This window comes from Euprymna scolopes, chromosome 17 (assembly GCF_053919585.1).
Source record: "Euprymna scolopes isolate OS-2025 chromosome 17, ASM5391958v1, whole genome shotgun sequence".
NCBI classification, from domain to species: Eukaryota; Metazoa; Mollusca; class Cephalopoda; order Sepiida; family Sepiolidae; genus Euprymna; species Euprymna scolopes.
Window position 1 is genome coordinate 116,039,253 of NC_136498.1, and position 23,743 is coordinate 116,062,995.

The 23,743-nt window shown below is 30.8% G+C and overlaps 1 protein-coding gene across 24 annotated transcripts in view; it reads right to left on the reverse strand.

Annotated features, from left to right (window-relative positions):
• The window catches only part of LOC145296919 (SH3 domain-containing kinase-binding protein 1-like), a 452,874-nt gene that overhangs the window by 130,755 nt on the left and 298,376 nt on the right, over positions 1–23,743 (reverse strand). For 3 of the 24 annotated variants that reach the window (XM_080143098.1, XM_080143094.1, XM_080143087.1), the window contains exon 8: positions 7,078–7,155. The exons of the other annotated variants lie outside the window; for them this stretch is intronic. In XM_080143098.1, coding sequence (XP_079999224.1) covers positions 7,078–7,155 — 78 coding nt within the window. The remainder of the gene's footprint in view (positions 1–7,077; positions 7,156–23,743) is intronic. 24 annotated transcript variants of the gene reach the window in all.

The following is a 23,743-nucleotide window of genomic DNA, read 5'->3' on the forward strand; positions in this document are numbered from 1 at the left end:
TGGATAAAAAGTTACACTCATCTATTTCCATTTAAAATTGTACGATAATGAATTTCGATTCTTTTGTATTATTAGAGCAAAAATCAAAAGTTGAAGAAAATTGAATTTTTATTAAAAAAACAATGCTAATCTACTTTTTTTATGTAATTTCAACTAAAACCAATGTGACTTTTTTTTTGTTATATCGAAATTAGTTTATTACTAATTATTACTAATAATTATTATTACTGTATTATTGCATAAAGCATGTATTTTCACGATTCCACAATTCAGTAATATCCACCACTGCAGTTATTTCCTCTTGTTTCATGTCATTTATTTAAGTACAATGTGCAATTTATTTGGAAAAAAAAAAAAAAAAACTATCTTCATTAATAATTAATTTTCTACTTTCTCATCTTTCATAATATTTGGATATGTTACTAATTTCAACATGACAATTAAGTAGATACCTTCGGTTTTAATTGAAATTCAATATTTCGATTTTCACTCTAATAACGAAAAAGCACCCGATTTACAAAACAGTTTATTTTTAATCTAACATCGATACTATTTGCTTTCATTAGATTTCTTTTTTAATATTGTGCTATGTTTTTTTTTAATCTAAATTATTAATAATTTTAAATGGTACAAAGAATTATACACAATTGTATTTAAAATTGTATATCAAGTTAATGTACACGAGATAACTTTTTTATTGTACGCGAGATAACCTTTTTATATTATTGAATTTGCTTATTTTGTCTATTGTTTCTTCACTACTCGAATAACAAAGAAAAAATATTTTTATGCCTGCATTTAACAGCAAATTCTTTATATATATATATATATATATATATATATATATATATATATATATATATAAAAATTTTACAAGGTCATATTTTTCCTCTTAACATAATTAACAGTTTCTATTATTTATGTTAGAACATAGGGTGCTAATTTTTAAAAAAATCACAATTCCATGGTTTTATTTTGGTTTTCATTTATATTCAGATCTAGTTCCATTTCTTATATATTTCATTTTCAAATCTCATCATACGATAACTAATTACATATATTCTCTGTGTCTCTGATAAAAATTTTCTCTTCACTATTTATGGTTGCTTTGTATATTACATCAATTGTTAAGCATTTATTCACCAATGGACAATTGTTTTTGATTCTGCAATTACATAAATTGATGATATTATTATTATTATTATTATTATTATTATAATCAATATCAATGCCACCACTGTTACTATTATTGTTATCATTTTTTATTTTTTTATGAATTTTTTAGATGAAGATTGGTAATTTGAATAATTTGGATCATCCAGACTATTCTCATCTTTGTTTTGCCTGATGTAATCTCCAATCTTCTTCAGCTGCATCTTTTGAACTTGTGAATCTATGCAGAATTTAAAACAGAATGTATTATTCAATCCATGGAAGTGGATTGTCGTCAATCTGTCAGCCATGATAATACGATGTTACATCAACTGAAATAAATAATAACAAAGATGAGTTTGTCTTTAAAATGTATTTTTAATACAATTAGTTTAATTAAGATAGGCAAGTATTTTTAGTTTGCAGTTATTTTTTTTTTACTATTTTTTAGTTTGCAGCTGTTTTTAGTACAAGAAATATATTAAGTCAATTTTTAGTACAAGAAATATATTAAGTCAATTTTTAGTACAAGAAATATATTAAGTCATTCAATAAATACTCTAATATTTTAAAAGTGAATAATTTTCAAATTGTACTGAAGAAGACCGATCATAAGAACTGCCTGTTGCTTCTATTGACATTGAGCGAACCGTCATCGTCGGCATCATCATCATCATTGCAGTGATAAAAGAATGATGCCGACCCAAAACAAGAAGAATCCGCATTAATAGAAACTTAGGTGTAAAAAAAAAAAAAAAAAAATAGTTTGTTTTATCGCATAAAAGTAAAGCTGGGGTAATCATTTATATACTAGCGGGATCTGTGGAAATTCCACAGCGACATCTTTCATATATAATATATTGTTGCTAGGCAATCTGTGGATATTCAGCATAAATAGAGACTCTGCAATATTATTGTAGTCCTTTTGTTAAAACTATAAAAGTATTTGTCTAAGAAATCTGGTTAATGTAGTGTCAAAATATATCTGATTATTACGGTTTATCTCCAATATCCTTATAGGAGTCTGTGACATACTTCCATTGTATGGACGCCCGGCACGAACGGAAACCCCATAATATCATTATACCATCTTTAGACAGAACAGATACTACATTTGGATTATAGCCAGTCGACCAAGAAGGTATATTTTAATTTCACGTATGGCCCAAATCAATATATATATTTTTTTTAACTTTTACTTTTTACATTATGTTTTCGGTGATTGGGAGATCCTATTTATTAAAAAAGAAGATGGAAAGTGATAACATACTACGGACATTGAATTACCATATCTATATATTAATTTCATGTTCGTAGTATGTTATCACCTTTTATCCTCCTTTTTGATAAATAGGATCCGATCAAATAAAATCTGGAAACTGTGACAAACATACGTGTGTAGGTTAAAGGTACTACAGTATTAATATATAGATTCTTAGAACAATCCGTTTCCAGAATGCATTGCATTACTCTTTAAAGCATTACTTTAGGAAATTTTACAGAGAGGACTCTCATTATCCGTAAAATAAAATATAAAAAAAATAACACTACTCCCAGAATATATTACACTCAGAAAAAAATTACTTGTAGAAAGAAATTTCCCAGAAAACATTCTAAGAAGGAGGAAATCTTATAGAGAGAGTAGAGGTATTACTCCTCCCTGAAAATATTACTCTTTAGCATTGGTAATCTCTGTTCTCAACCCGACTGACCCTGACCACCTTTTAGTATTTATTTGGTAAGAAAATAAAAAAGAGAAATATGGTTTTGATATTTTTTAATAATCAGACTAAATACCGTATACACTTGTATATAAGTTGATATGCATTTTAAGACCAAAAATTGTGTCATTTTTAGGTGTTACCTGTGTATAAGTCCACTGTAGATTCTAGACAAGTTAAATGGCCCGTCTTTCTTTCACAGACAATTTCCAAAAGAATGTTCCTCCTGTCTACTACATTTTTCTGGGATAATGTTGCTGAGTGGGCCATCCTGTACTTGTGTATGTCGATGTGCATTTTAAGACCACAAATTATGTCATTTTAGATATTACCTGTGTATAAATCGACTGTATATTCTAGACAAGTTAAATGGTCCGTCTCATGGCTCTTTCTTTCACAGACAATTTCCTTTTTGGTGTTTTTTTGTAAGACATAAATTGTTTCTTGGCACCCACAAACGATAATACGTGCATTTACGCAAGTGTGATCTATTCAATTTTCATATACAGAACCAACCCGCTGCACACTTCCATGCAACGAACGCAAATGTTGCGAACCAAACATTCTGATCAATGACATGCTGTAGATTCCAGGCACGGTTACTGTTTTTAGACATAATTTATATCACGTACCATAACGTAAACGCATACATTGCACAAGCCATAATATACCGTAATAATGTGAATGTATACATTAAGTGCCATTAAATGGTTTCATTAAATAGTTGTCATTAAATTGTTAAAACTTGTTGAACTTAGGAGAAGACAACATATCGTTAACATTACATTTCCTAACCTACTAAAAAAAATGTCATATCATCACCGAATACATCATATCAAACTTAGGCCTATAGTTACATCTAGAGAGTGAACATTGGGAGAGCTATTCCAATTATTATTAAACCTCCCACTGAAAAACTGTGCATGTGCTTACATGCTGGCAAACACACTGCAGTGGAATTCAGAAGGAGTGCAATTAATTACTAGGAATGCTGGTATATACCAAGTGCACAAACAAAATGGTGTTTTCTATGTTTTGATCGAGCGCCAAGTCATTCTTTCACAACATTTCCAAAGACATTACCTATGCATAAGTTGCTGCCCCCCCCCCCCAAAAAAAAATAACCTTAAAATCGTCTCCCAGAAATTTGGTTTATACACAAGTGTATGCAGTAATATGGTTGGGGATAAACTTAGATACTAAGACATAACATGATTAGTCAATTGATCGGGTCAGGCGTCTTTGGTCTCCTGACTACCCAGAGTAAGTATCTAAGTAGAAGCATTGTTCAGCCACCAGGATTCTGTACTTGGGCAACACAGTTCGTCACACATAACATCCAGATTGTGTTTTTTATTTTGTTTTTTTTACTCCTCTGCAGTTCGCAAATTTGTGGCCTCGTTGACAAGGTGAACAAATATAATCAAATAATCCTCATCATCAGCAAATGAATTGCTTTGCTAACCCATTGAAGTAATATTTAAATACGAGCATGTACAAAAAAAAAACACAAACAAAAAAGGGTAGAAAATTAGTCAAGCAAGAAAATGGAAGTTTCTATTACATCAAGTTAGAAGTCAGGTTGATGTGTACCAGAAGTTACGTCATAAGAAGTATGTGGCAGAAAAGCGATTGAATTACTGTCTCAACGAATTAGGCGTTGGAGTTATCTGACATGGTTTTTGAGTGTTCTACAATTCTGCAGAGGTTGGAAGGAGAAGATTTAGTTCATTCAAGTGCCAATTACTGTATAGATTACTGCAAAAATAAACGAAAGCTCAGAGCAAATAATGGAGTCAACTGTTGTTCTTTTTTTAATTACTTCTACTATTTCAAATAGTAAGATATGGCTTGGTTGGTTGTTTTTGTTTTACGGCATATCACCCCTTTTCAGGTTATTTAATGCCAAATCCAGTGATTTTGAAGAACAATTTTTTAATAGAATATATTTGGGGTTTTTTTTTTCAAGTCGGTTTCTATTTAACCCATAGTTGGGATCCTAACAGGTACTACCACTCTTGATCAGAGTGGACCTGGGAGCATTGGCAATTAAAGGGTGGCTCCACACTCCCTAAAGCCCGCAAGCTAGGGCCTCACCATCAGATACAGTTTAAGGTCATATACAGGACCTTAAGATATGACAGACAAAAAAAAAAAAAAAAAAAATCACCATTTTGGAAACTCCTGTAACTATGGATGTTGCTATCTAATAAAAAATCGGCTGTTTCTGTTGGCAAAAAAAGACAATGGACAATCCGTGAGGACCAAAGAAATCCTCTACAATATGCTGCATTATCACTGATGTAAAATAATACATGAAATTTAAGTTGTCGACTGAGGATGTATAATCGGGTTGATGTCTTTCATATTTTCTTGTTCCTCGTTACTGACGATCCTTCTGGTTTTGTCACTTGCGAAAGTGGTTCCTACTAACGATTATCTTGTCTTATCTCCTGTGTGTTACCCGTGATTCCGCTTTTTTTCCTCCATCATTTATACTTTTCCGCATCTGTGTTTGTTTCTGAAGATCTAAATGTTGCTGGCTCATCTCAAGGTATTTGCAGAACACGATACTTGATCAAATCAAAAGATGCAAATCAATTTATCGCCTTATTATGTCAACATCATTTTCGAAGGAAGTTGGTGGTTATCATCTTTTAGCTCCATTCAAATATTAAAATATTGCACTAAAATCATCATAGTGTTTCACTCCAACTCGAGATCCATCATCGGATAGTGTCTGAGGTATCCCTCAAGTCCACATTGGAGAATGCCTCGCTTAGGGGACAGTCTATGAGAATATGGGGTATAGTTTGCACGTCAGCACCACAGAGACATCAAGCGTCGGGTTACATGGTCTCACTTATGCAGGTTGTTCCATGTTTTGACAACCTTCGCTTGCAGCCAGTTGAGTGTTACCCACTCTTTCGGGAAGGGTGGGGTGGGGGGCAGAGCCCGCTGGGAGGTCTTCTTTCAGTGCTGGAAGAGCCTTCTTGTTATTTTCTTTGACCACTTTGCTCCCCATATACCCCAATTGTGAAGATTGCAATAAATAAAATAACTTTAGCCATAATATTCATGAAACATATCAGCTCAATATTTATCTCCTTGTCCGCAGTAGAATTATGTGACAGGAGTCAGAAAGTTGGATTTGAAGAACTAGTACCAAAAGGAAGAACACTTTGACCTGCAAAAAATGCCTAGCCAGTTCCATCAGCATTCCCTGGTATGAATACTGCAGATGATTAGCAATAAACTAACCCCTTTTTCAAGAGCGAAGGTAAAGTCTGGGAGAATGGACCTCCTATAACTGCAGAGGATAAAAGCCATACCAAGGTCAACAGCAAAAAAAGTTATTTCAACAATGGCTAATAGTCTTGATTTTGGTGCTGAGGGGATCGCCCCCCCCCCACCACCAATCATCCCAGTTTCAAAATGGTTTGTCTAAATTTTTGCATTATTGTCAAGAAAAACAAAACAAAAAACAATTATAATGTGTTAATTAAAATGTAAGAAAGTTCAGATATGTTTTACTGTCCACATTCCTTTGAAAAAGTATATAAAAAATCAAATATATAATTAAAAAAAAATGTTATTAAAGGCAAGATAAGTTACTCTTCTACCTAACTAAAAGGTTTTTAATGTTTTTACTTAATGTAAAACATTTATTCAGCTCAAGAAACAAATGTTTTCAACGAGTACATGACCACAAGAAAAAATGGCCGCATAACAAATACATTGTGACCATTTTTTTTTGTGGTCGCATACCCTTTGAACTTGCTTGTTTTTCAAACATTTTACATTTTAGTAAAAACACTAAAAACCTACCCAGTTTGAAGAAGAGTAACTTATCTTGCCTTTGGTAACATTTATTTGTTATGTATTTGATTTTTTTACCACTTTTTTGAAGGACTATGGATAGTAAAACATACCAGAAAGTTCAATATTGAAGATGTCGATCAGAAAAGCAAGTTTTTCAGAAACTTTGAGAATGTGCTCTAATCGTTTCTTCCAGCAATAAAGACATAAGAAAGCACGTAAAGATTAAAAGAATTCTTATCCTAACCATGATGTACAAGGAATGGATCGCAGATGTTAAACTAATGACAAAATATTTAAATTAGCAAATGTTTTGTTTTAGTAAAAGTCAGAAAAGCATGTATTATTTTATTATGTATGCGTTATTTAAATGATTTAACGTTACCTTTCATTGAAGATTTTGAATAATTAAAGGACGGACTTTTGTTCATGATACTATAGTGGTCAGTGTACACTTTATCTGCTGAAATAGATGACCCAGTCATTTAAGCAACATTATCGCATCAATATAGCAATGTTTACAGAGGAGAGGAAAAAAAAAAAAAAAAAAAAAAAAAAAAGAAAGAAAGAAAGCATTCCAATCTAATGTCATCCTTTTTTGTTCAATAGTTGGCTTCAGTCTTAAATAGGAGTGACTTTCATGCCAGATCTAAAATGCCTGGGCAGTCCGATCAACATTCTCTGATAGGATTACCTCAGATGATTAGCAATAAAATAACCCCTTCTCAATAAGAGAAAGTTAATGCCTGGGAGAGTTGATCTCCTTCAACTGCACAGGACCAAAGCCATACCAAAAAAAAAAAAATCATCACAACAACAGCCTATACTCTCGACTTTGCAATCCAGTGGAGGGATGATCACTTCTCTACAACCCTTTTTTTCACAGTAGAGTCGTTACTACTCCATTTCCATAGCTTGTGCTAAGCTGAGCTTTAATGTATGATTCAATCTTGTAAGACATCCACAGTAAGAACTTCTGTTGCTACAACACACTGCAAAGAACTTTCTTTCCTCCATGTACCTAACGTCAAACAGAATTTAAAGTAATTTGCTTTTTTTACCAAAGCCAAATGTGATTTTACAATCAAGCAAACATGCAATGAGATACTAATCTATTTTGAATTGAACCTAGTCAAATAAAAAACTGCATGTGGTCAAACAAAAAAAAAAACTGCATATGCAGAAACAAACTGCATATGCATGAACAAACGAAAAAAAACTATATGAACAAACAAAAAAAAACTATATGAACAAACAAAAAAAAACTATATGAACAAACAAAAAAAAACTATATGAACAAACAAAAAAAAACTATATGATCAAACAAAAAAAAACTATATGAACAAACAAAAAAAAAACTATATGAACAAACAAAAAAAAACTATATGAACAAACAAAAAAAAACTATATGAACAAACAAAAAAAAACTATATGAACAAACAAAAAAAAAGCTGTATGAACAAACAAAAAAAACTGTATGAACAAACAAAAAAAACTGTATATGAACAAACAAAAAAACTGTATTTGAACAAACAAAAAAACTGTATTTGAACAAACAAAAAAACTGTATTTGAACAAACAAAAAAACTGTATTTGAACAAACAAAAAAACTGTATTTGAACAAACAAAAAAACTGTATTTGAACAAACAAAAAAACTGTATTTGAACAAACAAAAAAACTGTATTTGAACAAACAAAAAACTGTATTTGAACAAACAAAAAAACTGTATTTGAACAAACAAAACACTGTATTTGAACAAACAAAAAACTGTATTTGAACAAACAAAAAACTGTATTTGAACAAACAAACAAACAAAATTTAAGTCATGGCATATTAAGTATGGTTAAAATCTTTTTTTTTAACTCATTTCTTAGCTAATGTCTTCAAGCAAGTTTTTTTCGTAGATTTATAAACCTGGTTTTCCTCCTCTTCTGATGAGAAGCATACGGTTTCAAAATTCCAAGTTCTTCCCCCCCCCTTTTTCTTACTGATTTAATTCTATTTAACTGAATTCTCATCTCGTGTGTGTGTGTATATATATATATATATATATATATATATATATATATATATACACACACACACACACACTAGCAGCTTTGCTCAGGTCCTATGTACTCTTCATAACTTTATGTATATATGTATAAAAAGTTTGACTCATGTCCAGGTAACCTACATCTAAAATTTCAAGTGTTTAGACCCAAAATAAACGAAGAGGTTTGGTAAAGTCTGCAAATGTCAACTCTTTCAACTTTGACCTCTTGGCAGGCAAATTTTCACCCAAAAACTGATTAAAAAGTTTGCTGCATGTCTGAATACCCTTTATGCAAAATTTCAAATGTTTAGACCAAAAATTGGCTGACTACTTTGGTAGAGACTGCAGAGGTCAAATTTTTTAAAAATTTGACCCGAATTTTGACCCCTTAACATTTATTATTTTGGGCTCAAATCAAGTTAAAAAGTTTGATCCATGTCCAAGGAACCTACATCTAAAATTTCAAGAGTTTAGATCCAAAATTGGCAGAGGAGTTTGGTAGAGTTTTCAAAAGTCAAATTGTTGAACTTTGATTTCTTGGCAGCCAAATTTCTGGCTGAAAACCGCTTAAAAAGATTTTCCCAAATCTCAGTAACCCTTATGCCAAATCTCGAATCTGTGGACTGAAAATTGACAGAGTCAATTTGGTAGGGAAATGTACATACACACACACACTATATTTTCTTAATTAAAAATTGTGCACATGCAACACATCTGTTATTTATTAACATTTTTTTTATAAAAGATGATTGAATATGTAACATTTTCAACTTTGAACAATTCTCAACTGTCTTTTGAAAATGCTTCTGTTTTCACACGTTCATCGGCTCTACATAGAATTTGAACTGCAAATAGAATTTTTCTTTGTCGTTAATATCCGAAGCCCTGGATGTATTCACGTCTTTCATGTTCTTATTTCTGCCAAGCACATGCCATTTTATCAAAACGAGATTTTTCTCGGTGTGTAAAAACCCTATACACAATGTCAGAGATTAAGCCGCATTTATGTATTGAGTTCATGTATCTTTTCGTATTCTATAAAGCTGAGTTAATATTTGCTTCCCTAAGCCTTTTTTTTTTTTTTTACTACGTATTTTAACCACTCAAAATACATTCTAAAATATTCCTAAGTTTCAGCATCGAGTTATGTTAAAAAAAATTTCCATATTTATTGTTTTAATAAATCATAATCTACAATTTACTAATCAATCCATCTCTTACCAAGTTTCTGGCTATCACTCTCACCCTCTTCCACTATAAGTTGTCTAACCCTCCCCAGTTCTTATTTCTATACAGTATTTATTAGTGATAGAATGATTCCAATATTTTTCCCAATACAATTACCGATTTGGTCCTCAATTATCAATACAAATCCTTTTTAAGTTTCTAAATAGCAAGAGAAACTTTTTTTATCTTTTTTAATTTTCAGATTAGGTCAAAATCTCCTGTGCATATATTTTTGCAAATGCAAAAATATATGCACAGGAGTGAGATCTATAGATGTAAGTTTTACCAGTATATATCGCTCTCACTTCTGCCTCGCTCTTTCTATATGAACATTCATTAACACTACAATAGAAGGTAATCAAAAAAGGAAAGGATAAAAAGATAGCAGTCCATTATACACAAAAGAGAATATCACCACAAATAGTAATACTATTCAACCCATACAGAGTTCATACAGATTTTCAATTTCCAAAGACTTTTCAAGCCCTTTCCAAGGCCTTTTCCAGACAAAAGTCAAGTTTTAAAAATAAAATTTGATATATAAAGATTAATATAATATACCAAATAATTAATATTTTAATATTAATTATTAAAGTATTTTTTTTTAAATATTTCGATTCTAAATTTCACTTTGGCTACATCCCTAAAGTACATGAATAACATTAGGCAGTTTTAAGATAAAAAGGCATAACTCTTATATGGACAATACTGGGAATACTACAATGTAATTTCAAAAGAACGCTATTTCGATTTGATTTTTAATAATTCTGGCATAAATTTTACTGGACATAAAGAATACAATTTTCAAGCCCTTTTCAGGACACTTCCCATATTTTCAAAACCTTTTCAAGATAATAGAAATAAGGCCTTTTCAAGACAAAGATCAAATTTCAAGGTCTTTTCAAGCCTTGAAAACCCTGCCATAGAGCGAGATAGGATGAGATATAGCATGCTGGAAAAAAAAAAAAACTCCTTTTAGATTTTGCTTTTATTTTAAAAAAATTGACTTGTGAACGTTTAGTAATATCTATGTATGACTTTTTTTTTTTTACAACCTCAGGTATTGACTTAATCCATTACAATTGTTTCTGCGGACAGAAAATTTACTGTCTGCTTCGTCAGACAGCAAAAATTAAAATCTTTTGCCGTGTGACAAAGCAGACAGTAAATTTTCTCTCCAAGGAAACAATTGTAATGGATTAAGTCAATACCTGAGGTTGTAAAATAAAAAAAACATTCAACTGTACTAACATATTGCGCACTTTTAAACTGTTTTTTTTTTTTTTTACCATTTCTACCTCTCTCTCTCTCTATATATATATATATATATAAAATATATTTTAGTCATCGACATACAGACCTGTTTCGTTGTTTCACAACTCATCAGTGCCGCTAGACTAACACCTCTCCCAAGCCGAGGATCGAACCTAGAACCGTCGTGATGACAGTCGGCAGTCCTACCCCCTGACTACGGAATCGGTGGCCGAAATTAAACTGTCCGAACGTCTATTTTAAATAAACATCCGTCCGCTACTCGTAGAGGGCTCAAACGTTTGTTTGTAAACAAATCGCGAGCTTCGCATTATTTCAGCTAAATTAAGTAGCGAGTAAGATAATTTACGAGAGTGCTCTACCGAAGAGGGGAGCTTTATAAAATATATTTTAGTCATCGACATACAGACCTGTTTCGTTGTTTCACAACTCATCAGTGACGCTAGACTAACACCTCTCCCAAGCCGAGGATCGAACCTAGAACCGTCGTGATGACAGTCGGCAGTCCTACCCCCTGACTACGGAATCGGTGGCCGAAATTAAACTGTCCGAACGTCTATTTTAAATAAACATCCGTCCGCTACTCGTAGAGGGCTCAAACGTTTGTTTGTAAACAAATCGCGAGCTTCGCATTATTTCAGCTAAATTAAGTAGCGAGTAAGATAATTTACGAGAGTGCTCTACCGAAGAGGGGAGCTTTATAAAATATATTTTAGTCATCGACATACAGACCTGTTTCGTTGTTTCACAACTCATCAGTGCCACTACACATACACACACTTTATTTGTTTTTACATAAGCAGTAATATGTTACTTCACAGTCATGAGCATGTTTCAGTAAGCTAGTTACTAGAGACTTCTTCAGGCGATACAGCTTATACAAAAGCAAAGTTTGCAATGAAAATATCAGGTCTTCTTCGTCACAGGAAGTTAATATCAGGAGGTTCTATTAGATGTTTTGAAAAATAAGATTTGGTTGTATGTAAATAAGACCCAATAGGGATGCAGATTAGGGTCTGTGTTGAGATATAGGAATGAAGGGAGGATCTGGGGAGGGGGTGTTTAAAAATTGGGATAGAGATAATGGAAGAATAGAAAGAATAATATAGTCTGCTCTACTTCGGTGTTGAGCACTCTTGTATTAACTTTGTTAAGCTTCATTGGTTACTTAACATCTAGAAAACAAACACAGATTATATATATACTAGTTGTACAGCAGAACTCCAGGATACAGCATTAATCCGTTCCAGAGTTGGGATTGTAAGATAAAATCGCTGTATGGCGGGGGCCAAGCAAAATTTTATACACTACATATTATTAAAAACTATTAACAAAATACAATACAGTATATAATACACATGTATATAATAAAATAACATTATAAATAACACTGTAAGGCGGGGCAAATACCATAACCAGGGGCCGAAAAAACATTGTATTCCACATCATAATCTAGAAAAAATTGTATCCCGGGGCCACTGTATCTGAGGTTCTACTGTATTTGAATAATAATTCCCAGTTGTATAGTATTGTATAGAAAGGCAGAAAAGAAATAATTATAAGGGCATTTCAGATGAAATAACCTTAGAAAATAAAGTGAGCCATATTGTGCATGGACAAGAGAAGGAGGTCAATTAAAACTCACTTTTATTTACAAACGAGCAGTTTTTTTTTTATAAGTAGTGAATAGAAGTTTATGATGAGCACTTCACATTGTCACAAGTGCATCATTATTTTGGGGTGTTGTTTTTGTGCGGAGGGTGTGTAATAATTGAAGTGGGGGTTGATATGGTAGTGGTGGCAAAGTAGATACTGACACAAAGTGACGATTTTCGTTGCAATGTGAGAGTTTTCTCATACACAAAGCACTACTTTCGCTTTGGATGTTGGCAACCTTCATGTGGTCACGCCTGTGAGCACTTAATTACCAATAATAACCCAGGAAACCAAGAATGTGAGAATATTAGTATATTCTTATTAAAATGAATTAAGCGTTCTTTTTTAAATAGCGAATATATAAATGGAAAACAGTTGCCCTGTTATATATATACAGTAATACTTCGAGATACGAATGCACAAACACACAAGTTTGTTTTTTTGGGGGGGTTTTTTTTGAATATGATGTATCTATATTTGTGCCCTGAGACATGATTTAAAAAAAATCATGATATACCAAAAAGTTAAACGAAAAGCCAAAAAATAAAAAATAAAATAAAAAAAGAACAATCACAAAAAAAATACAAAACAAGAAAAATAAAGTGTGTATGTGTATCGTAGGCTTTATTCATCCTTTCTGTTACATTAAGACTTAAATGTTCATTCAACTTTTTTAATTGTGTATACTGTTGCCCCTTTTTAGTTACCATATTGTGTGTGTGTTCATGTGAGGAAGCCATGCTTCTCTCCTTCCCTTCCTCCTCGCAGAGATCCAGTACGCTAACACTAGCCTAGACGGGGAGTACAACTATTTTTTTATTGTTTTTATTGACATTTATTAATATATATCAATTTTCATATCACTACTGTTGTATTTATCTCATTTTAGTGATTGCTGAGCATAATTTGAGTATAATTTGAGCTTGTTTTAGACTATAATCCCCTCTAATAACATCCCCAAGAGGATCAATTTTTTTTTTTATGGAAATTGCTCCAAACAAGACATGAAGCGACTTTATGTAAGGAGCTAAATAAAAAAAATAGATTCCAATCCCGAAAACAGCAATTCTTCCCTCTTTGGCAGAAACACTGCTGACGCAATGTGAGGACTAAAGGACAGAATAGAAGAAACTGCTGAAAGTAAACCCAAAGTCCACTTTCTACTCTCCTAAATATATATATATATATATATATATATATATATATATATATATATATATATATATATATATATATACATACATACATTACAGCTCAACTTTTTATATATATATATATATATTATATATATATATATTTTAACTACATTTTCACCCCAAACAAGGCACATTGCCACTTTGGTGTAGGGGGCTACTATCAGGGACATAAACTATGGGGATACTATGTAGGGAGTTGGACAGTAAGATGTCGGTTCTTGTTACACTTAAACTTCTGCATGTCAGTACAGTTGGGGAAGCAGGGAGCTGGAATGGAATTCCAAAGTCTAGCGGTTCTGGGAAAGAAACTACTGGAGTAGAAAGCTCTCCTATATCTAGGGATCTCCATTCTACAAGGGTGGGATTTAGCTGCTTGTCGGGTTTGTAATTACGTCGTGGGGGCACAAGTGCTTGCAGTTCGTCAGAGCATTCACCATTAAAATACTTGTAGAAGAAGCAAAGGGATGCAACATTTCGTCGGTGGGACATATAGATATGGAATATATATATATGCATACATACATATATTACAGCTCAACTTATATATACACATACATACATACATAGCACATTTCACAAATTAGTTGAAAAAACTAACAAAGTGCTCGATTGTGGGTTCTACAAGAGCAAATATAAATTATTTTCTTTAAAAATTGTTAAGAATGCTCGGTTTCATAAGTCTTATCATTCTGGATTCAGTGGACAAAGGATTACTAAAGAGGAATTGATTATTTCAAGATGGCTCAACAAGTGTTAGTTTATATTTGACTTGATTGAAGACAATCATGCTGTAGTTAGTTGGGAAGCAGGCTTGTGATATCTTGCTTCACAAGTGGGGCATTCTAGAAAAGAAACTGTTCATGGAAGTTTTCGTTTTTTTTTCTGTTCGTAAGGAGTAAGAGAGAGAACAGAAATTTCTCTGCTGTGCTCGAGGGAGACAAAGTTTTGCTGTGAATGTTTTTTTTTTTGGGGGGGGGGGGGGGTACTAAATATTAGAGTTCAGTCAAATACTTACAATGAATATAATGATACAATAGAGACTGGCTTGCAGAATTTCTATAGTGTGAAAGGTAACGCACCTTCTCTCAACTGCAAAAGCACTTCTGCTGATCAAACTTACTTCTTCAAAATCCAACTTCAAAATGAACCTCTTATCTTAAAAATCAATCCTCTTTTATCTCCAACCAGGAGCATCTCATCTGCATATCAGGTGGTAACATTGCAGCCATATAAAGAGATAAGGCAGCCATTTTTTTTTTCTTTTTTCTTCATTCATTTTGTTCCACGACCGACCCATGGAATTATGCACACGTGCTAGTTAGGTAAGTCACGCGTTTCCCTACACAGCGATAGCAATATAAATAGAGAATACCTAGAATTTGCTGACGATATCATTGTCAAATATTGACCGTGCTACGCCAAAGTTGTGCTGGTCGATGATTACGATTATTCAATCCAAAAAGTTTTCTTAGCTAAAATATGTTTTAAAATAATCAAAATATTTAGAATAAATATTTATTTACATTAATTTAGGAATGTAACTTAAAAATGTTATTAAAACAATTTAGTTAACAACTTAGAAATAATGACATGTAAAAATATCAGGTGATTATCTTAGTAACATATACTAATGACGTTATTTAGACGGAGAGATGGGCTTTTTCAGATATGTGGCAATTAGTTAAGTCAGTCGGAGTCGAGAGTTAGACGATCTTCAGATCGTGATGGCTCCAAGTAGAGGATGTCAGAAATGTCAATAGTCAGAATCAGCGTTGCAACTTTTGAAAAGGAAAAACACTTTGGGAAAAAAAAACTGCCGAAAATAAAACCTGACACACTATCGTTTATTGGGAAGAATTTATATTGCAACTTCCTGTCAAACAAGACCAAAGATGTTCCCGGTTAGTCGAATCGCCAAATAAGTGTTATTTGTCCTTTGTGTTGTAAAGTTATTTATGTATATTATTGTTCTATCATGAACTTTATGTAAATGTAAATACGCACACAACAAACTCTAGATAAATAATCACAACACTAGATAGTTATAGAAGAACACATATAGTATATATGTATAAGTATATACACTGTCATACAATCTAATCACTAAACGACACACTATATATCACAACGTTAAAGAGCACACCCCACTACATATCACTGTCACAAGCCAACCAGATAGAGATCCTTTATGATATTTACCACACCATGTGTTTAGTTAGCCTTAAAATTCACATTGAAAAAAACTATGGTGATGTTGAACAAAAGCCCCACACAGTAAAAATGTTGAAGTTGAGAATTGAGAAGCTGGGGAAAATAGTGAGAAGCGATGCTGTGAAATCAACTGGCGAATTGAGCTTGGATGGACAAACTTTTCCAAAGTAGATGACATCATGAAGAGTAGAAAGTTCATGATGAACATTAAACAGAAAACGTTCAATGAATACATCATACCTGCTGTGACATATGGTAGTGAAATATGGAAACGTAATGATGCAGTAATAGAAAATCTAAGAGTGGCATAATCATTGAAATTTTCTTTGACCAACCAAATTTTGGCTGAGTGTATGAACAATAAAATGCTAAGGTTTATTGGAAGCTTTATCATACTTCTCATATAAATACATATTTAAAAAAATTTTTTTTTAAATTTCATTTAAAAACATCAAAACTATTTTGTACCTTGTTATTGGGTTTTATTCATTTTTCAAAATACTACATCGACATAGCTTTATCTTTCAAAAATGTATTGATATATTTTTCAAGAATGCATCAATATCATATTTTTCAAGAATGCATCGATATCATATTTTTCAAGAATGCATCGATATCATATTTTTCAAGAATGCATGGATATCATATTTTTCAAGAATGCATCGATATCATATTTTTCAAGAATGCATCGATATCATGTTTCTCAAAAATGCATCGATATTTTATTTTTCACAATGCATTGATATCATTTTATTTTCAAAAATGCATGGATATCATTTTATTTTCAAAAATGCATGGATATCATTTTATTTTCAAAAATGCATGGATATCATTTTATTTTCAAAAATGCATGGATATCATTTTATTTTCAAAAATGCATTGATATCATTTTATTTTCAAAAATGCATGGATATCATTTTATTTTCAAAAATGCATGGATATCATATTTTTCAAAATTGCATTGATATGGCTATATTTTTAATGCATTGATATGGGTATATTTTTAATGCATTGATATGACTATATTTTTAATGCATTGATATGACTATATTTTTTAATGCAGTGATATGACTATTTTTTAATGCATTGATATGACTATATTTTTTAATGCATTGATATGACTATATTTTTAATGCATTGATATGACTATATTTTTTAATGCATTGATATGACTATATTTTTTAATGCATTGATATGACTATATTTTTTAATGCATTGATATGACTATATTTTTTAATGCATTGATATGACTATATTTTTTAATGCATTGATATGACTATATTTTTTAATGCAGTGATATGACTATTTTTTAATGCATTGATATGACTATATTTTTTAATGCATTGATATGACTATATTTTATAATGCATTGATATGACTATATTTTTTAATGCATTGATATGACTATATTTTTTAATGCATTGATATGACTATATTTTTTAATGCATTGATATGACTATTTTTTAATGCATTGATATGACTATATTTTTTAATGCATTGATATGACTATATTTTATAATGCATTGATATGACTATATTTTTTAATGCATTGATATGACTATTTTTTAATGCATTGATATGACTATATTTTTTAATGCATTGATATGACTATATTTTTTAATGCAGTGATATGACTATTTTTTAATGCATTGATATGACTATATTTTTTAATGCATTGATATGACTATATTTTTTAATGCAGTGATATGACTATATTTTTTAATGCAGTGATATGACTATTTTTTAATGCATTGATATGACTATATTTTTTAATGCATTGATATGACTATATTTTTTAATGCATTGATATGACTATATTTTTTAATGCATTGATATGACTATATTTTTTAATGCATTGATATGACTATATTTTTTAATGCAGTGATATGACTATTTTTTAATGCATTGATATGACTATATTTTTTAATGCATTGATATGACTATATTTTTTAATGCAGTGATATGACTATATTTTTTAATGCAGTGATATGACTATTTTTTAATGCATTGATATGGCTATATTTTTTAATGCATTGATATGACTATATTTTTTAATGCATTGATATGACTATATTTTTTAATGCATTGATATGACTATATTTTTTAATGCATTGATATGACTATATTTTTTAATGCAGTGATATGACTATTTTTTAATGCATTGATATGACTATATTTTTTAATGCATTGATATGACTATATTTTTTAATGCATTGATATGACTATATTTTTTAATGCATTGATATGACTATTTTTTTTAATGCATTGATATGACTATATTTTTATGCATTGATATGACTATATTTTTTAATGCATTGATATGACTATATTTTTTAATGCATTGATATGACTATATTTTTTAATGCAGTGATATGACTATTTTTTAATGCATTGATATGACTATATTTTTTAATGCATTGATATGACTATATTTTTTAATGCATTGATATGACTATTTTTTAATGCATTGATATGACTATATTTTTTAATGCATTGATATGACTATATTTTTTAATGCATTGATATGACTATATTTTTTAATGCAGTGATATGACTATTTTTTAATGCATTGATATGACTATATTTTTTAATGCATTGATATGACTATATTTTTTAATGCATTGATATGACTATATTTTTTAATGCAGTGATATGACTATTTTTTAATGCATTGATATGACTATATTTTTTAATGCATTGATATGACTATATTTTTTAATGCATTGATATGACTATATTTTTTAATGCATTGATATGACTATATTTTTTAATGCATTGATATGACTATATTTTTTAATGCAGTGATATGACTATATTTTTTAATGCAGTGATATGACTATTTTTTAATGCATTGATATGACTATATTTTTTAATGCATTGATATGACTATATTTTTTAATGCATTCATATGACTATATTTTTTAATGCATTGATATGACTATATTTTTTAATGCATTGATATGACTATATTTTTTAATGCATTGATATGACTATATTTTTTAATGCAGTGATATGACTATTTTTTAATGCATTGATATGACTATATTTTTTAATGCATTGATATGACTATATTTTTTAATGCATTGATATGACTATATTTTTTAATGCATTGATATAACTATATTTTTTAATGCATTGATATGACTATATTTTTTAATGCATCGATATGAATATTTTTTTATGCATTGATATGACTATATTTTTTAATGCATTGATATGACTATATTTTTTAATGCATTGATATGGCTATATTTTTAATGCATTGATATGACTATATTTTTTAATGCATTGATATGACTATATTTTTTAATGCATTGATATGGCTATAAAAATATAAGAAAAAGTGTTGCAGAAACATTTATGATTTTGTTCTAATATCATGAGAAAAAACAACACTTTTCCAAATTTTCCCTATCGTAAGTAATGTAAGGCAGTCACTTTCATTGGCAGCAAGGGGGTGACATGCTTGGGTTGACATTGACACCTGAAAGTAAATTGAAACTGGGCAATCATGGGATGCAGTTTCTATAGTAACATGCAGCCTCACATCTAGACAATGATCTGATAAGCGTTTTATTATCAAACCGTCAGCAAGCATGAAAATGTCCTCCCATGATTACAACAATCAAATCTAGGTGTCGTCTCTAGAACCTATTATGGAACGCATTAACTCGATTATGTGGAAGGTTAAAAAGTCTCAACATACAAGTTCATTATAATTTATTTCTACTACTCTTGTAGGATGTTCAGACGAAAATATTACATTATTATTATTAACAATCTTGAAAAAAAATGCGAACCAAGTTCAAATTGGAGCCAACAAGAGGAGGGTGGCTCCCTATGGATTGAATGCAGGGTCAGTGGTAGTTTTTCTTTTTTTTTTTCCGAAGGTGGAAATTCAGTTCTTTTAATTTGGTATATTTCCTTCTTTCAAAAACAAAGAGAACGCACTCATTCCATTCCATTCCAAAGACAGATTAATGTGAACATTTTTTCCATTTTGTTTTTAAGTTAAAAATATTCAATTTTAGTCTGAAGATCCAGTATGATGAAAGTGAAATAAATTGTTTCAATTAACTGACATCGCCTGTTGATTTTTTTTTTGTTTTTTTTGCTTATCAACTTGCTATTTTGCTCTATACTATTGAGCTCTCTCACAGAAGTTAACCTGATAAGTACAATAAATTGAACTCATACTTTTGGCAGCTCACTTTCTTTATTTTTTTCTTCAGTTCTTATATTCCATGAGTGATGTTTCTGACAAAGAGGGAAAAATTGTTGTTTTCGGGGCCAGAATCTATTTCATTTAACACTTATTGGCAAAATTTAGACCTTGAAGTATGATTTTTTTTTTTTTTTTTTGTTCTTTCAGCTCCTTACAGCAAGTGTTTTCATGCCTTGTCTGGAGAGATTTCCATTAAAACTCAGATATTCCATAATATATATATATAGTCATCCACATACAGTACTGTTTCGCTATTTCACCTACTTAGTCCATCGTTTGCCATCATAAAAAAATATTAACACAAAATTGTATTTTAAAAATTTCTCAAACTATATATTACGTAATACTAGTATTTGAACTTAATATGTTGTCAGAAACAAGATCAAGAAGACCTGCAAAATGTTCATCAGTATCAGGTACATAAACAGGCTCATCAACAATCTGTGTTAGATGATAAACAAGGGTCTTAACAAAAACTCTAACATCTGTCTCGTCTGAGCCGACTTACCATTTAACATTGTGAAAATTAAAATCGGCAGAGACGTGAATGTTGACAGAAGAATAAGCAGACAAGATATGTTAAATTTTCTTAAAGATAGAAACTGTCAGTTTGGGAATGATAAAGAGATAATATGAATGTGGTGCTGTTAAGTACTACTTCCAAACATGTCATACTGAGGTTGGAAGATTTGTGGAACAGAAAGAAAGAAAAAAAAAACACTGAAGAAAGAAAAATCATCATCTCCCACTAATATAGCATCGAGGTCGCACTAGAAACTACAGCAAAGTCTAAACTCCATTCATCAAATCGCAATACAGCAGCTCTGGTATTATGCACTTGCTGTTAGAACAGCCTCCGTGGAAGTTATTCCAAGGTTTGGTCCTCGGATTATCAGGCAGATCATGTCATCTCAGGTAAAACGTTTACCCCCCAGCACAGCCATATTAGTGACATAGCAGCTAGAAACAAAAGAAAATGACATAATATTTATCCACGTTGCCCAGGATGAAAATGATTAGTATAACAGGTGTGTTCCAAACGGATCTTTATGTCAACCCAGGCAATGCTGGGTACCCATGCTAGTGTGTGTGTGTATATATATATATATATATATATATATAATATAAAGCTGAACGTGTGTGTGTGTGTGTGTGTGTGTGTGGTCACGAATAGGCTCCTATATGGTTGATTATTTTAAAAAACTGATTACATATAATGATAGAAGATGTATCGAGGATCAGGAATGGGTATGTTTGATCTGGCAGAACGGTGGTTCATAAAAATTGTGGGGTCTGCGTTCGCGCCTGGCTCCCAAAGTATGGAAATAAAATATGAAAAAAAAAAAAAAAACGTTTACAAGGGTTTTTGATATAGATGTACATAAGAATACTTTGATAAGTATGCTTCAACTTAAATAGGGATGGTATAATAAAATTGTGGGGGTCTGCGTTCGCGCCTGACCTCCACAGAATGTAAATATGTCACAAAGTTTAACAAGGTTTTTTAAATGGGGAGAGGGTCCACAATAACACCTTAACTTTAATCTTAATTCATGTTAGCTTTTATTCTTTTTTTTTTGAGTTGAATCATATTGTGTTGTATAAATTCACGTTCTTATTAAAGTGAAAGCGAAAAAAAAGTTGGAACTTTAGACAATTCTCAACACAAATTTTGCATAACTGTTTTTTTCCTTCTCCACTTGCACGTGGCACTCTTTCGAAAATAGATAAATAGATAATAAAAAATAAGAACGTTACTTGTTATCATGTCAAAAGAAAGAAAAAATCCTGCTCACGTGATTACGTATCTTTTTAAAAACATTTACATAACCTTTTTATTTTTATATCTGTTTAAGCTTTTTTTGTCAGTATACTAGAAGGAATTCAGTTGATTAATTCCCTTTCTGCGTGTTCTTTACATTACAATAGTACAAACCTGAATCCGATGGCGCAATACTATACCGTTCAATACTGTAAAACTGAAACGAAGCTGTTCTGCTTGAAAAGGGCGCCATTTTCTTCTTATTCATATTTATATTGATTCTTTGCTTTAAAAAACTAAAGTAATTACGTGTTTACTTTTTTAATATCCCATTTTGCTGTTTCGGATTATTTTACTAAAGTAAGTAAAGCTTCATTATTTTTCAAAACTGTTTTTGTTTCTTTGTTTTTCGATATTTTGTCGATATTTAGTAAGAGTGTTTAGCAGAAAAGCCAACAAACGTCTACCCGAAAAAATAAATATACAAGAAATAAATGTTACCATAGTTAATAAAAGTTCAGTTCATGTTTTTTTTTTTGTTTTGAAATAGTTTTTAATGTTCTTTACTTTAAATAATTTCAGCGAACCGAAATTAAAACGAAATTTGAGGTGATAACTACTTAAATGAATTTTTATATAAACTACACATGCCATAATTGAATATTCCTCAAGCACAAAATAACGGAAAACATTAAAATATGCTTATAAATATTCCTTATGTTGACAGAACTCTCTTAAATTGTTAACACAGAATGCTCAGGTGCACCTCCTTCAAATTGAAAACGGGGCTCTCCATTTCAAAGTCGCTGCCATTTTGATTTTTTTTTTTTTAAACCGGTTTGTAAATTAAAACAAAAAAAAAATTTTTTTTACAAACTACTTAAAAATACAAACCAATGAACTTTTCTACCATAAAAGTAACTTTTATTTCTTGTATATTTATATTATTATATAGATAACATTTTCTCTCTGTAAGGAAACATCATTTTGTTGGTCACTCTTGGCTACGAATGGAAACAAAGTTGATACAAAAAATATATTTTCGCGAAAATTATTTTTACTTTCATCATATTTTGCTTAGGGTAAAATTTTTGAGTCTCAAACCCCATCTCTTTACAACCCCCTTCTTTTCATAACCTATCATACTTTCATCAATCACAGTCCATTTTCTGTAGGCTGTTTTAGAACCCAGTCAATGACGGGTACCTTTGCTAGTATATATAAGTTTATTTCTATTTAACAATTTCAGTTCCAGTTTTTTTTTTTTTTTCCTTCATCTTTATAGGATTGAATTCTCTTTTGTAATTATAAACTTATTAGTTTAGATATTATTACAGAGAATTCAAAAAATAACCGTTGAAATCTCTTAGAAAAGTGTTGTACACACCATAATGTCATAAACTATTGGAATATTCCTTTTTTTACCAGCATTAAATGAAATGTTTTACACGTTTAGTGAAATTCAG